Below are 17,139 nucleotides of genomic sequence, written 5' to 3' on the forward strand. Positions count from 1 at the left end.
GCCACACCTGCACTTTGTTTAAAGCAAAGAGTGAAGAAATATTGTTTTATGAAGTAGTATATTTAGGACTATAGAATATTTAGAATTATTCTGGACTATAATCATATTTAATAAAAATTGGCTTAACGAATTGACTTTTAACATTGCAAAAAGATGCATCATATGCAAGTCCTACATTTTTTTTCTAAAAAATATTCGCCAATTCGTAGGCAAATCATAATAAGTTATACTAAGCTCGCTTACAAACTATAAACAATAGGTACTTTTCATTTCAATACCGTAAAATATTGACCTACACAGTCTACGCCCATCAAGAAAGTCTCTCTTCTCCTTCATACTGTTTCACAAGCATTCGAGTATTGTCAGCACTTCCCACTTTGCCTGAGGGAATAACGCCGATACTGATGTGATCTTAATGTATCGCGCCCTACTACTATACATAGCTCATCTAATTATTGATATAAGTAGGTATACACAGTAGGTAATTAATTCAAAGATCCACCACCTGACTCACCCCATAACAATATTGAGGTTGCGGTCGGACAGAATGCGACAGATAAGTGTGGGGGTATAATGGGACAAAACTACGATAGTATCGTGAGTCTTGATGAAACGTGAATTTCAATGCCTTGAATTGAAAATCTCGTAATTAAATTTCAGGTGGAATAAATACGTTGTTCTAAGCGACATTTTCGTCCTAGAAATGCAAAAACCAAACAGAAAAAAATGCATTTCCGAGGTTTTCACTCGACTATTTGTGCATCTGCACAACATTGAGTATCTAAAGAAATGTTCAATAAAAATGAATTACTTGAAAAATTTATGTTAAAATCCTGAGTTTTTTAAGAATGTGATTATTTTTCTTTAATAAATTTAATATAAATGTCGCCCTAACTCACAAACTATACGAAGATTTCATGCTTCATATAGAAAAAAGTTGCATGCTTAAAATCGAACTCCACTGTAGCTGGACCGCGCTCTAGTCAGTGCTACCAACATGGCGCAACTGCGACCAATCACAACACTGTTTACTCTATAAAGTGAACGAACTTCGCTTCACTGTCGACCAATTGCGTATTGTGTTTGCCCGCGCCGCGTACCGAACTTAGCTACAAAGTTGTTCTGTCAGTCAATTCTGTCATCCATTTTGTTTCTGTGATAACACGTTTCACGTGTGCGATGTTAATAAAAATTTAATAACATGGCTATGTTAGCGGGTCCCCGGCGTAAACAAAAAGTGATTAATCTTCGAGCTAAAAATAACGCTTGGAGCAATGATTCGACGAAATTCGGCCAGCGCATGTTGGAAAAAATGGGATGGAGTGAAGGCAAAGGGTTAGGTGCTAAAGAAAATGGAATTGTGGAACATGTTGTGGCTCGGTACAAGAATGATGAACGAGGACTGGGCTTTGACGACAAGAACGACCAGTGGACAAAGCACGAAGACGACTTCAATTCGTTATTAGCTAATTTATCCAATGGTAAGTACCACTCAGTATTTATACAACACAACGCAATTTCAACAATAGGTAATTGTTTGTTAAGAATGTTGGGCTTATATGGCTACATTGTACTTAAGTAAACTAACTTGTACCATATTTGTGTAATCCCATCAAGCTCTGGACAATTAAATTTAATTTTCATATTGTTTATCTCCAATTACCTATTTAAATAATTTACAATATCCCAATTTTCTTTCAGGTGATAACAACGACGAAAAGTTACACAGTGGAGTATCTCTAGAAGTTAAATCCAAGAAAAGCAAAGCTAGAGTGCACTATCATAAGTTTACCCGCGGGAAAGACCTGACTCGCTACAGTGAAAAGGACTTGGCTAACATTTTTGGTAAAAAGACATTGAAAAAGGAAGAAAATCCAAAAACTGAAGAGGAGGTACAAGATAATTCTGAAACTACTGAAATAAAAACGACTGAGAAAGTTTTTACCGAAAAGGGCAGTATGGAGGATTATTTCAAAAGCAAAATGGCCGCTATAAAATCAAAAGGCGTTCTAAACCTATCCAGTAATAAGGCAGACTATGAAGATAGAGCTGACTATTCATTCAAAGGTTTTGCAGGAGCTACTAATGATGAGAACAATGAAGAAGAAAACCAACAAGATTACAATTTTCAGTCATTCTCTTTCTACAATTCTGATAAAAATGAAACAGTTGATGATGAAAATAATGTCCCAGAATCCCAAGAGGTTGCTGACACTAAAAAGAAAAGTAAGAAAAAGAAGAAAAAACATCAAGAAGAAGAAAGTGTACAAGAAACTGTAGAAAATTTAGAAAACGATATAAATGCTGAAATCATAGAAGATGTATTAGAGAAACCTAAAAAATCTAAAAAGAAAAAGCAGAAAAGTGGTTTTGAGGAATCCGTTCAGGAGGACCACCCTGTGGAAAGTAAAAAATCTAAAAAGAAAAAAGATGTGGAAAAAGTGGAAGAATGTGTTGAAGAAGATTATGTGCCTAAAAAGAAGAAAAAGAGGAAAAATAAAGATATTGATGAATAAGATATGTGCAGTTTCTTATTTATTAAATTTTGGAATACCAAATACTTTAAACCCTATGTCAGCTAAAATATTAGTTTTAATCAATTTTACTTTTTAAATTCAGTAAATGCACGTTTCACTTAGTTTTTAGAATTATAAACCAAAGGAATAAGTTATGTGCATTATTAAAACTTTTACTCGTGATATGTAGGAAGTTGAAACAGAAATATTTTTTGCAAATAAAAGATTTCTGTTGTATTTTTTTGCGCAATATGAGTAAAAAGTATATTTAACAATGCATATAATTTTTTTTATTCCTCAAATGCGAAAAAATAGATATCAGACTTATCGATATAAATAAAAGTATTACACGAAGCAGAGTTTAGTCGACTAAAGTATCGATAGCGCACGAACTCTTTCGCCGCCATGTTGTTAACTCCGCGCCGTTCACTTCACTACAGACTGCTGTCAAGTGTCAATGTCAAACTGTTGGGCGTATGTTTGTAGGTCAGCACGTGTTTTTATTAAATTCAATTCGAAATAAAGCTTTTATAAGCTGAATAATATTATTTTGCGTAGTTTAGATTAATGATATAAAGTAATTTGAATGATGGTCGTCCATGATGACAACGAGACGCCCGTGGAAGTTGCTGTTATTCGAAAACCACTGTTGGAACAAAAGTCGTATGTTATTGTGAAAAATCATGTCCGAGAACTTGTAAATATGGATGAAAGGACATCTTCTGATGATAAAAACAAAGAAAAATCACCAACCCCGTCGGCGAACCGAAAAAAGAAGCGTAAGTCTGATCACAACTCTCAAAAATCTGAGCAAATGCCAGTAGCTTCGGCAGAATACATAGACGACACAAAAACTTCGCAAGAAATTGATAAAAATGACTTGGAAGAGCTAAGATCTGTGTATACAAAGTGTAAAGAGGTTATGAACAAAATTGAGGTGAAATATGGACATTTATTGGACTTAGATGGTGAAGCAGGGCCCAGTCATCGAAAAAAGCGAAAGTTCAACACCGAATACTCAACAGATAATGAATGTGACTGTAAATTAAACAAGAAGATTATATTCGACGACAACGGGAAGCAGTCTACAGTTGAAACAGTTCCGGAGAAACATATTTGTGTGAAAAATATAAACAAACAAATAAATAAAGGGTACAGCGAGATGAAGACAAGAAGTAAAACAATAGAAATTGAGTATACTGAAAATGAAGTTAACTTGCCTGACAGGATAACAGAACTGGCCAGTATGTTGCAGAATCCAGATTTGGAAAAACCTCTTCGGAACAAGATCATAGATAAAATGAGAATGTTGAAGCAAGACTATGCTAATGATATTAGATTTAATAAACATGCCATCATAGAAAAATTAAAATCAAACCCAGATGAAGTATTAGATTTTAAAGGAACTAACTTATCCAGTATCAAAGGATATTTATAGTATTTTAATAGTAATAAGTTGTCTATGTATGTTAAATACATAGTAAGGATACACAATAATTTTGTTAATAACATGGTGTTATTGAATAAATATTCTGAATTTCTCAAAAGTTGTTTAATATGCTTTTAATCTTACTTATCTATTACATTTATTCACTACACATAATAATTGACATTGTGTTCACTGATCAGCACTCAGCTTCATGCTTTTATATTACAAACCAACCCAAACATATTTGGGTGAATGATATGATCAGTTCAGTAAGAATTACTATGACAACAATCTAAAGATATCTAAAACTGCTTACTGACATTTTTGAGTTAAATATTTCTAACAATAATAATACAAACCTTCACTTTCTTGCTAAACATGTATCTTCTTAGTCCATTCTCCATTAACTTTACCCATATAAAGAATGACCAAATAACATACTTCTTTTTACGGACAGAATACCAACACCCATATTTGGATACTTATCAGCTTTTATAGCAAATGTCTATACTTGATATTCAATAACACATTGCCGATAGGTGCTGCGACGCATCATAATGGGGGTATTAATATCAATTCTAGGATACTGCAAGCATTATCAAGCAAAACTGAACTTTAAATCCCTGTTTTAAAAGCTAAACGTTGTGAAAAGACCCAGATAATGTTACCGCTTCGGTGTGGATAGAATGTCCATTGTTTCTGCGTTAAAACAAAACTAAAACAGCTGTTGTGACAACTGCCAGTCGTGCGATTTTCAACCTTATGTTGTTTACATAAAGGTGGTGCATCTCATCGGTGATGCGTGTGACGTTCTGTGGTTTTTGTAGCTTTGGTATACGAATCGCTGGGTGAATAATGATGTGGCCGCATACCTACACTTTACTGTGAACTCGACAGCTTTGTGAAATACAAAATGTAACTGGAATTCAATTTGAGACCTGTCGTGTGGTGTGGGACCGCGGCACTTCGAGAAGGCAGACTGGAAGTATGACTAAGTACTTACGCACTAGAATAGTGGCATTTTGTGTAATAGGGGGCACATAGGTCTATATCTAGTAGTTTAAATTTTAATGTGCTTCAGTACCTAATGTAAAACTTGAGGAGAAAAGGTATAAGAATTGGCCAGGTCCCTTTCCAACTATTCGGTAGCTTGATACTCTCCAAGTAATTAGGGGAAATAAAATAATTTTACAAGTTCTTGAATAGGTAGTAATTATCTCAAATTCGATACCCACGGCAATAAATCAAAAGCTCGATAATAATAAATTAAACTTTCTTCAACTAAGAGCAAAAGTATGAGAGATGCGTACAAATGCTTTAATTAAAAGTACCGATATGTGACTTACTATGCGTTGGATTGTGCCTCAGTAGTAGTACCTACGGAGCGCAGGCTTTCCCCGGACTTGTCCCCGATTGTCTATGTCAGCCGTTCAAGTCAGCTGTACTGCACAAATATTTAGCAAATTCAATATTTACTTAGACAGCGGGGGCTGCACCCATAGATATAGGATGTACTAATACTAATGTACTAAGCGCAAGGCGCGAACCTATTTTAAATCTATGGCTGCACCTAATATGGTTCCGCTCCTAAGTATCTGTTTTATAAAGGGATTTTTATAAGGCAGTAACATACAAGTTCTTTTTTGTTACATACCATTCTGCTGCCGGTTATGACCGTTGCTTACAAGTTTACGGGTCACGGCATTACACTTCACGCATTTTGGCTCGTAAAGGTTTGCAGGAAAGATCCATAGTGCACATTAAGTAGGTACCTCATGTAACCCAAAACTTTCCTTCAATTTCCTATGGCAAACATCGTTTAACCATTAAGTTTATTAGGCAGGTAGGCAGGCATAGGCAATTAAAGTAGATTTAAGATAAATTATAATGAGTAAATATGTTAATAAGTATAACATGTGTAAATTGGATACTCAGACGTTTTATACTCTTTATGCACCTCATAAAAGTGCACACTGTACCTAATTTCAGTGAAATCTCCGTATTGTCTTCCTAAGTAGGCTTATCGACGTAAATGACTGTCAGCCTCCTCTCTCTACATGTTAAAGAGTGTATTGTTACGTTTGGTCAATACTTTCTTTCCCGTACTATGTTGGGACACGCCACCGGTCTTACTAACTGAACTAACATAGAAGTAAACAAAACCTCAATTGGCGTAGCAGTACGTTCAACTGTTGTTTAACAAGCCGCGTTAGGAAAAACGAGTGCTAGTTACAGAAATTAAGTCTCGGAGAGTTCATTTTAATACTTGGTTGTAATTTAGTGCCTTCGGAGTTTGGTAAGGCTGTTCGTCGTAATCTCATATGGCGTGAGTCGGCCGTCACCGGTGCACGCCTACGGCAACTACAACCTTCGGCGTAACATTTAAATTCTAAATTCAAAAAGCTCTGCATCAGATTTAAAAATTAAAAGTAATTTTTTGTGTCTTTGATCTGTGTTAATTTTTTTTCAACTAAAATAGTGTTGTGTGTTTTAATTACTGTGGTAATGAAATTGAGGCTATTACAAAGTTTAGTGATATATGAGTGAGTTAGGCGACATCAATCTAAATTACTTCAACATGAAATTGGATAACTTTGGATTTGAAAAGTTACAGGTATTAGAGTTTACTTAATTAATGTTATGCTTCAGTTATTATAGTTAATTAAGTGTCAAGCCTATTCATCATTAGAATGATATTATGTAGGTACTTAGTGAAGTGTTTGAATTAAGCTGCTAACATTTTAGTTAGGTTTTCCTACAAAATATATAAAATAGTTGATGAACTAGATAAATACTATATTTTTGAGGATCTTGTAAACAGAGGCTCTGTTTCCGTTAGCAGCATGCAATTTGTGGCAATGAAACCTTATCGCTAAGGCAGAACACTGTTGCTTGTGCTAAAATGCATGTAAAAGTAGTTACTTTTACATGCATTATGCTTTTCATGTTTTTATGCTTTTGATTATGTGTCCCTAATCAGTTGTTTACACAATTTTTAATTTGGATGTGTAGAGAATTAAATTGAAAACCCTACAACGCACAAATAATAGGTATGTAGTAACTAACCGTAGATTATACCGCTAGACAGAAATACAGTCATCCTCACAACAACCACGGAGGAAAAAGAACTAGTTATTTTGCCCCCCCCGTGGTCATCAGTGCTATTTTCCGAGAAACTTAATTTTTATACAATTCTGTACATTGTATTAAAATTCATATTATTTATTCCACAATGTATAGAGTAGGTGTTACAATATTCCCTTAACAAGTACAATATGTATCTAGAAATAAAGTCAAATTAAATTTCAAACGCTGGAAATCAATCATAACGTCATCATTTGATTAAAAATCAATAATGCTTTGTTTCTTTAGATTCGGCATTTATTTTATTTACATCTGCCAAATTATTGTTTACTCTTACTTATCATTCATTACCTATTTGAATAATGCGTAATTATTCAAAACAAATGTGTTAATTCATTCGTGATTGTTTGTATAATGACTGACAACTGCATGCTAATCGTCATTACGTTGTGAATGAATAATTTAACGTATTACAAATCTTGTAAATGATGCGAGCGAAAGTTGTCATGACATGAGACTGAGATGGAGCATAAAATATTTATAGCGCCACTAGTAACAATATCTTCAAACTCAAAAGACTCATTCTTTTTAATCATGCCTGTAAACTACTGTAAAGGTTCTCTCGAAACGTCAAGTTAGTTGCACGGTTCCGAGGAGTAGGTAGGTCTCACTGAAAACTGTAACTATTATATAATCTGTGATGAAACTCCTTAGACGTTTTTTTCTTTGACAAAGTTAATCTTTATGTATGTAACTAAAAAATAAACCTATAGAAGCCATTAACAGTTTGTCGATTTATGTTTTGGCGTATTCTAAAAATTGCTGATTAGCATCCAACTTCTGGGATCTCATAGAAATAAGTAGTTCTCTTGTTTTCTTACGGTAAGTTTAAGGGTCACACATCATTAGTAGAAATCAAGTCGTACACAAATAAATACTCTATTGCAATTACTATGTTACGTTCTAAGGTTAAAGAGGGCGCGAAACGACGCAGGTTGTAATAACAGCCAAGTTCTTAGCTAATAAACCCAACACTTTAACAGTTCCGGCTAGAATGACTCACGAGTCATTGCCCATCGGGATATTTCCTCTGTAAGCGTTTATTTTTGTGTTTAGACAGTATGGCCAAGCTTTGTTGATGTCATAAAGTAAGCCAAAGGTGATGGATGACTAATCTGGCAGATATGCCGCCAAAACTGCAAACATGTGAATTTGTTTTGATATTGTAATAGCTTGGAGCATCGCATGGTATATGAAGTACCTACCTAGTTTTCTACGGCTACATAATGCGTGTCAAATGTGGGCTTTTAGAATCAAGAGTCTTCCTACAAATTCGACACAAATTCCGCATGTTTCTCGGCCAAAGAGTTCTCCTCCCACGGTTAACATATCGTCGACGTAATAAGTCGTTATAACATTTTATAGTTTTACACAATTCGTATTCTTCTGAATGAACCGTATCTTCTAAACGTGTATTTGATTCTTCCTTCATATATCAACCAAATGACCCTTTGTCTGTCCACAATAATATCTCAGTCTCGATAGCTCGGAATTCGTGGAACGCCCTTTCTCAAATTGCAGTTGAAACTCAATCTCAGCAATATTACGCACCGTATAAAATATATTAGACGTTAATGTATTATTAGTACCCATGGCTTGACTTTATGTGATTCCTATTGCTTAATATCTACCTGTTTGGTTTTGCGTAGGAGCCGTATAGCAATAACAAGGCAACAACTTTGACCTAATGTTGCTCAATGTGGCTCATTGTATAAGTTTTCGTAAATGGGCAAAAAGTTTGGGACTCGTCTTGTGTCAGCTTTGTTAACAACACTCTTTCGATAGGTTTTAAAAATATTGGGCAATTATTAATATATATTTTCATCCATTGCAATGTTTTGTCAGTCTTCGTTTTTAAATTCCGTTTAATTGGCCTCATCATGGTCAGTTAAAACAGTTGCTACTGTTTATTCAGATGTCTAATAATTTGCGTAAGTTACCTAAGAAAACATTACGATACGAGCCAGATATATATATTTATTGCGTAAAGCTTCGTCTTTATAATTCTAATTCTTCTGGAACTTAGTTAACAAATTAAGAGGCCCATTAGTTAAACCTGTCGGTATCTACAGTTTTAGGTATTAAAGCTTCAGATATCATAATAACCAATTGGCCACAACTACCTTGGCTCTCAAACTTAAATCTGCAATACCATAAATATTTTATATCTGTGTCGTTTAGATTTTATTACGATTTTTTTTATATGCAGGCGGTAAATGATAAAATACTCTTTGGAACTGTTATCTAATAACTGACACTTAATAATGATACTTATTTTATTAAGCATTTAATTCCAAGCGTTGACATGAAGTTATGTTAAGATAATATTTGTGCATCAGTAAGGTAATATTATTTCTATAGCATCGTTTAATGTTACTAGCTGCCTTGTATCTTTATATTACATGTTTATGATGATCTCATAATTTGACCACATAGCCTCTCATAACTTTTAATTTGCTTGGTCTTATTGCGCTTTATTTACATTCTTGTCAACACATTTTGCATTCTTGAAGACAACATACACTTCCATGCTTACCAATAGTGGCTTTTCTGGTTCTTATTTGACTTCATATATTTTAGTTGTATTTCATGCCTCTTGGGCCTTGGGATTATATCCCACGGTCCTTAAATTAATATAATACCTCGTTTTTATTTTAAATTTCTACACGTATTTAGACTAATTACGTTATTTATGAAATTCTATATTAATTTATGACCGGTTCTGTTGCTAAATGTCAGGAGTCTATGGGCCTGTTATTTAATTAGGTCTGGATCTGAGTTCTCGGCTGATTCACATCGAGTTTGAACTTGTTGCAACTTGTTGAAGGTGCGCTAACCCTTGGCTGTTTTTACGAGTCTTTGTTATTTTCTTATTTTCCCATATTGAGGAATCGTTACCAGGGCTTTTGGAATGCATTTTTTTTTCAAATGTTGTCTCCTTTGTACTAAAAGCTTTCGATACTTGAAAGATTTATTGACTAGCGTAGGTTTGTCAGCATAGTTAGCTACGGTTACAGGCCCATTGTATAGGAATTGGGCAACGCCTTTTCAAGTGTATCTAAATAGGCCAACAGAAGGCATAACATTAGCCACAATGTGGTCTTTTTGTCTCAAACACGCGTACATAACTAAGACAGACTTGCGTAGGAAGCAAGGTTAGTTCGTTACCAATTGAATAATTAACTTATTTCATTGTAAATTGAATATTAATGATATTCATGTACGTTTTATTATGTGTGGTAATAACAAAGAAGTATATGACTTAACAGAAACTATACCAGAAAAAGGCTTCGATGTAGATGCATTTTGCTGTCTTTAAGAAGCAAATTACGATTTTCCGTGTGCCAGTTACAATATAGCTCAGCGTTGCAAGTATACAGTACATAATTATGATATTATAGATGAGTATCTCTCGCATGGTTCATGATTCGATGATGAAAATTTTGGTACATAACCAGCCTTAATTTAAGGGAATTTTCCCATAAAATGTTAAATAAGAAGTTTTCTATAGAAAAATGCCCTAAAATTAGTAGACCGTAGCAGTAAATTTTGGTCTGCATTCAGTGCGTCATCTTTGAATGTGTCAATGTATTTATTGGCGATCATCTATGTATGTTACTTCTGCTATCAAATGACTAAGATACGCATAAAAGAGCACTGATTTAGAACTCGTTGTAGATCTATTTAGTGTTGAGTCAGATTTTGTAATACGAGCCTAAGAAGGAACTAAGCGTGAGTGAAGTCCAACGCAATTCACGCAGTTAATCAAGGAGTGCCTCTCCCGACGCCGTGGGAATCGTCGGATGTTTATGTTCATTCGGCTGGCTTGCTGTAGGCTGCCGCATGGCGCTTACTGCCTAATGACTGTGAAATTTATCTAGATACTTAAGACAACTAACAGTTCTATCATTAATTTTGTCTGTTAATTCTGTTAGAACGAGCTTCCTTCTTGTGTCGGACTTGTATCTATTTAGTAGTGGTTGTCAATGTTGTGGTCTTTCAAGGGTCTTTGTTCAATCTCAGTGATCTATACCAGTTGTTTTGTTTTCAGCAAAGAAGCTAATACTTGTTTTAGACTTAGAAAGGAAATACTTACAGACTTGAGTGATCAAAGTCATTGACTGTTTTATTCCTTAGCTTCGTCAGTGACCGGGGCTGACGAATGAATCACTGACTGGGTATTTGCATACAAATTACCTCCTTCAACCTAATTCCATTTTATTTCTGAGACACTTTATAATCGACTCTATTAAAACTTATATAGCCATACAATCCAGTAGTTACGCCATATTTGTTGGCTCTAAATAATCCTTTTACAAAATGTTTATTGATACATCGTCGCTGACACTGTTTGCCAAGTAAGAGCGGAACCCGTTGCCCCTTGCATATTGATGTCAACAGTTGCATTTGTGTTGGCAAAACGGCAGATTGATAACTCAACAATGAACATTGTTGTCAAAACGTTGATACTGAGAACAAAAGCTCTTACAGTGTAGCGGTTTATGTTCGTAATCGAAGGGAAATTGTGTACTTTGTTTGTTGTGGCGAATACGTTTTCAATAGTTTTGTATGGATGTCCGCGTCCGCTGAAAAGAGGAAAAGATTGAATATATGTAGATGATTTAGACAGATGTCCCTCGATAATGTTTGAACTAGTTTTTCTTTTGGATTTGTAATTCATATGAAGAAATTCGTAGTATTTTGAATCGGGATTAGTGAGTGGTCAATAGTAAAACGATTGCCGTTGTTTGGCTTCATGGGCTAACCTCTGCCACTTAATTAATGAGAACAGGTGTAAGGTATTATCGTGTTTCCTTTTATAACCTGTATTCAATCGAAGAATTAAACTGATTGGATATGCAAGCCAGTAGTTTCGTGATAAGCTTGGACACTTCAAGGCTCCTCTGTCCATAAAGTTATGTATGAGGCACATAATACGGTACAAGTGTATGCACAAAGTTTATATATGAATGGTAATCAACGACCAGGCTGTATGAACAGCGGCGGCCCTAGCCATTGCGAGGCTACGTGCGGCAGGTCTATGCGAGGCCCTTTGTCCTACGTGAAAAGTATGTGTTGCGAAAGTAAGCTGGTGTTTTGATTTAGCTAAACGTCATGTTTGAGGAAAAATGCTCAAGTTAAACAAATTAATAAAATTTAATTTTACTACAGTTTATATTTAAAGAATCACAAAATTATCAAATATTAAAATGATCTGATGCTTGCGACTTCTCTTAAGACTAAAATCTTTAATTAAAGCAGAATAATGGAATGTATGTGCAACGTCATTTTCGATCGAAAGAATAGCAAGGGCTGAAAGTCGATCTTGTGTCATCGAATTCCTTAAACATGTTTTAATAATTTTAAGCCTCGAAAAACTGCTTTTTCGATATGAATATTTTATTATTCGAATTCTCAAGACTATTTCGGTAGTGGGATAAATTTCAGTTAAATTATTTTCTAATATATATTTCAGCACCGAGATAATATTCAGCTCTTCGTATAACTGATTCAGAGCCGTCTCTAGCTCATGTAGCGTTCGGGTGCAATCATGACAAAAGCGCCCCCTATGTATTGAAAGATTGTGACTTGAGTAGTTCGAACGTCGTAAATAAGAAGGTTCATACGGAAACTAGGAGTTGTTTTCTTGTTAATAAAAGGACTTAAAAGCGGCGCTACCGTCTAGGTTCAGTTAAAAAAGGATCGATGAAAAAATAAATCAAGTAAAATTTAGAACTTTGGGTCACTAAAGCACCTAAACTTGTATAATAAACAACAGTGCAAGGTGAAGTCGCGAGCGTAGCGAGCGCGAAAATTTTGAGGTTTGGGTCACTGAAACACCTAAACTTGTATAACAAACAGCAGCGGAAGGTGAAGCCGCGAGCGTAGCGAGCGCGAAAATTTTGATGTTTGGGTCACTGAAACACCTAAACTTGTATAACAAACAGCAGCGGAAGGTGAAGCCGCGAGGGTAGCGAGCGCGAAAATTTTGATGTTTGGGTCACTGAAACACCTAAACTTGTATAAGAAACAACAGTGGAAGGTGAAGTCGCGTGCGTAGCGAGCGCGAAAATCGTAGTTTTGGGACATAAAACTACTCTAATCAAGTTAGAAGGAAAGGTACTGCGAAGTGAACAGTCGCGAGCGTAGCGAGCGCGAATTTTTTAAATTGTTTGTTTAAGGACTCTCAAATTAAACTCGGAATTAAGCACAAATAAAAAGAATTCGTGACTGGATCGAGAGCCAGTGGTTTTTGTTACTTTGGTGCCAACTTTTTGTTAAATTGAGGACTCAAAAAGTAAACGCAGAATGAATTAGAAGTAAAGAAAAAATGCACATTTTTTTTCTTGGACCAGATTTATATTTTTTTATAATATTTTTTTTTATATTAGTGTGGGTTGTAGCGCGAGGCCCCCCCAAGCGCGAGGCCCTGTGCGATGGCACAGTTCGCACACCCCTAGGGCCGCCACTGTGTATGAATATTATCTTTTATATAATATCTTAAGATATTCGAATTCTTTGCGGGGCCAGATACATATAATAAATCTGTAGAAAAGTAATTTTTGTACATTGAAGAAATTGACAAAAAAAATAGCCAGCATGTTAAAGGATAACTAACAGAACCCATTTCCATCATTTTTGTCATGGGCCGATAAGTCTAGGCGGATCTGGGTATTCAAATAACATCTTTATTTAACCAGCAATTAGCATACCGTTTAGGAATTATATTACCTCTCGCATGCTTATCCATATTGAACAGCTTTGACTCCATTATATTTGACATTAACAAAATCATCGAAGTACCTTATTTGGCCAACAGTTTAAAATCACTGCTCGAACAGACCTTTGTTATTACCCTCTATCAAAACAAATACTCTCAAGTCTAATTTACCTAAATTAGCAGCTACGTTTACAACCAAATTAATTACCTAGTAAACCATATTTACCTCAGTAACTGTTCTAAGAACGGTAGGCAATTCATCTTGGTGTACCAGGTTAAGGATAACGGCAATCATAAATCTTGCTAGTCATAAACCTAGGCTTGCCTTGTAATCTAGTACATCGTTGTTCTAATGTATTACAACCTTTTCTCTCAAGGTGTGAGAGTGTTTAAATTGCATAAATTATATTAGGGCTATTTGTTTTGGACGGTTCTGGTTTGTTAACTCGCTCTCTAAACTGCAAGAAAATCGCCAGAATTACTCAAGAATATTTCATCTTCTCAGCTTCTTTGGTAGATAATTAATAAACACTGTTTAGTTACGGGTGAAAAATTACTTCACTGCCTTACAAAATGGTCTCGCAATTTCCTGCCGAGACTTTACAGACATTGAAGTGGCAACTATGAATTTTTAAAATTAAATCGCCAATTTAAGGTACCACTTCTCTCAAAAACCATCGACAATAAGTTATGTCTATGTGTTTGATCCTTTAGCTAACCTCAAACTTTACCTTACAGACGGCCGAACGCAGTGCTGGTTGGGAGACGCATCGAGTCCGTCTCAACCGGGTGCCAGGCTACGGGTTCGGCATCGCCGTCTCCGGCGGCAGGGACAACCCTCACTTCGCCAGTGGAGATCCCTCCATTGCAGTATCGGACGTGTTACGAGGAGGACCAGCTGAAGATAAACTGCAGTGAGTACTATTTGATAGCATTTGATCACCTGTCCCTTTTTGTTTCTCCGTAAATGCATATTGACACATTAAAATTCGTGTCTTTATTCTAGCTAGATAAATGTATTCCTGTAATGTATTGTTTTTATTCACTGGATACTAAATTAAAATTTGCATCTATTGGAATTTAGGCTTTGTCACCTACTCAGGCTTGTTCAGAATGAGCCAAAGCGTACTTAGTCTCAATTTAAAACAGTGTGTCATAATCATCTTTGTCATATAACTACTAATCATCATATCTTTGTACCCTTTCCAGAGTCAACGACAGAATAGTATCAGTAAACGGCGTTCCGCTAGAAAATGTGGAGTACGCGCGTGCGGTGCAAGTGTTGCGTGATAGTGGCGCCACCGTGTCGCTGGTGGTGCGGCGACGTGCGCCCGCGCCGCCCCCCACCGCGCCCACCACTATCAAACTCTCACTTAGTAGGAATGGAAAGAAAGAAGGTTCGTTGACTATTCTTCTTTAAACAATCATACTGTGGGTTACTGAAGTGGTATAGGTACTCAGGACTTATTCCCCAAACTAAAATATGATACTACAAATTCGTACTTAATCAGTAAAGGATTGAAGTTCATTCAAACCAAAATTGATTCTTATTCATTGACTAAACCTAATGACCACGTATGTGTCCTCTTACAGATTTTGGAATAGTATTAGGATGCAAACTATACGTCAAAGAGCTGACGTTACGAGCCAGGGAACAGTTAAACCAAGGTGGCCAGGGTCTTTGCGAAGGAGATATGGTGACGAGGATCAACAACACACCAGTGACTGATGCCATGACGCTCAAGGAAGCAAGGAAGCTCATAGAATCTTGTAAAGACCGCTTGAACTTAGTCGTGACAAGAGAACTGATTAGGGAAGAAACAGTCACGAATGGAAATTACCAGAATAATTATAATAGTCTTGGTAAGTGCTTTTCAGTTTTTTGGGTCAATTTTTTTCGCGCTCTTTTTGTTAGATTTGGCATAAATCGTGAACATGAATAAGCAAATGCGATATTTATATGCATCTGATCGAATTCTTTTGAAAGTGAGTTTAAAAGCTTTAATTAAAAACGTAAATAAACTTTTGGCTTTGAATAGATAAAAACATCAAATTTACTTAAATATGCGATAGATTACATGTTTTTGACGCCTTATTGATAACAACTAATTGAGTGTTGCTTTTGGAAATATCACTAGATCTTTATACGAGGCTTTTATATCAATTTCTGTACAAGATTTTTAAGACAAGAAGAACGTTAATCTTTTAAACGTATGCCTATATGCAAATTATGCAATAACCGTAAATAATTGTAGAAATATATGCAAATATGTGTCCTTCGCGAAGATTTGTAAGATTAGGAAATTCTTTCCACCACAGTAGGCATAGAAATAAGTATACCTATAGTTAAACCACTTGATAGACTAGCCCAGCCATTCACAGAAGAAATAATACTTAATTGAATTTTTACGAATACAAACGACACGGGTTATGAATTATGACATGGGTTACATATTATGACATGGGTTACATATTATGACGCGGGTTACATATTATGACCAGGGTTACATATTGTTATGAAATGGGTTACACATAAGATGGGTTCCTAAATCAGTTAAACTTACATTGGTTACATATAAGACAAAGACTAAGTCATTCTAACTTTATTCCTAACAGAAGCCAGTCCACACAACGTATACGGTCCTGCAGAAGCTTCCCCTGCGTACTCGAGTAGTGGTCAGAACTTGTACGTGGCGGCACCGGTCCGCGGCGGAGATGCACGAAGAGGCCCGATGTCGCACGAACAGCTCGACCAGCCGCCTAGACCGCCGCCGCCGAGGAATGAAGGTATGTTCAAATCTTGTAAAAGAAGTTACTAAAATATGCTAGTTACCTAAAAATGTAGGTAAAATGAATTGTTAATATGACTTCTCAGCTGTTTATTGGAAATTGTTAAGGTTCCAGGTGGATTTATCACAAAACTATATAGATTTATTACAGTTTATGGAATAATATTATTTAATAGTTTCTACTATCAATTACACCCGTATTCAGTGGGAACTGTTAGTTTCTTGTGAGATTGACACATTAAAACAAGCAACAACATAGAAATTATGATTGCATTACAGATTACTACAGTAGTAGAAGACAGCTTTATGAAGAAGAAGCAATGAATAATCAAAGAAATAAACCAACGTAAGTAACAAACATCAATTTTACTTCTGCGCAAATGTAAATAACATTTGCATAAATCCGTCCATGAGCCTAAGAGTCAAATTTTATTTTAAACCCATATTGGCAATATCTGATGATTTCACAGATATAAAGTTACAAAGATCCACAATCTTAAGGTCAAGGCCAGATGATACATTACCGTGTGTTTACATTAA

The 17,139-nt window shown here is 35.6% G+C and overlaps 2 protein-coding genes across 10 annotated transcripts in view; both read left to right on the forward strand.

Annotated features, from left to right (window-relative positions):
* The window catches only part of LOC124640611 (tight junction protein ZO-1), a 124,305-nt gene that overhangs the window by 86,598 nt on the left and 20,568 nt on the right, over positions 1-17,139 (forward strand). For 8 of the 9 annotated variants that reach the window (XM_047178452.1, XM_047178453.1, XM_047178454.1 and 5 more), the window contains 5 exons: positions 14,549-14,724; positions 15,020-15,207; positions 15,404-15,673; positions 16,427-16,597; positions 16,879-16,945. In XM_047178452.1, the coding sequence (XP_047034408.1) occupies positions 14,549-14,724; positions 15,020-15,207; positions 15,404-15,673; positions 16,427-16,597; positions 16,879-16,945 (872 nt within the window). Of the gene's footprint in view, positions 1-6,253; positions 6,560-14,548; positions 14,725-15,019; positions 15,208-15,403; positions 15,674-16,426; positions 16,598-16,878; positions 16,946-17,139 lie in introns of those variants that run through there. The other variant, XM_047178457.1, reaches the window with a different exon arrangement.
* On the forward strand, positions 1,119-2,518 carry LOC124640615 (PIN2/TERF1-interacting telomerase inhibitor 1-like). Its single transcript, XM_047178463.1, has 2 exons — positions 1,119-1,481; positions 1,702-2,518. Exons 1-2 carry the CDS (start codon positions 1,202-1,204, stop codon positions 2,514-2,516), a joined length of 1,095 nt encoding a protein of 364 aa, XP_047034419.1. The 5' UTR covers positions 1,119-1,201; the 3' UTR covers positions 2,517-2,518.

Source organism: Helicoverpa zea, chromosome 21, assembly GCF_022581195.2.
Source record: "Helicoverpa zea isolate HzStark_Cry1AcR chromosome 21, ilHelZeax1.1, whole genome shotgun sequence".
NCBI classification, from domain to species: Eukaryota; Metazoa; Arthropoda; class Insecta; order Lepidoptera; family Noctuidae; genus Helicoverpa; species Helicoverpa zea.

Excerpts from the sequence above, each read along its gene's own strand:
- LOC124640615 (XM_047178463.1), top strand. The coding sequence starts at position 1,202 with ATGGCTATGTTAGCGGGTCCCCGGCGTAAACAAAAAGTGATTAATCTT. Across the intron at positions 1,482-1,701 it reads ATTAGCTAATTTATCCAATG|GTGATAACAACGACGAAAAG; the intron begins GTAAGTACCACT and ends ATTTTCTTTCAG.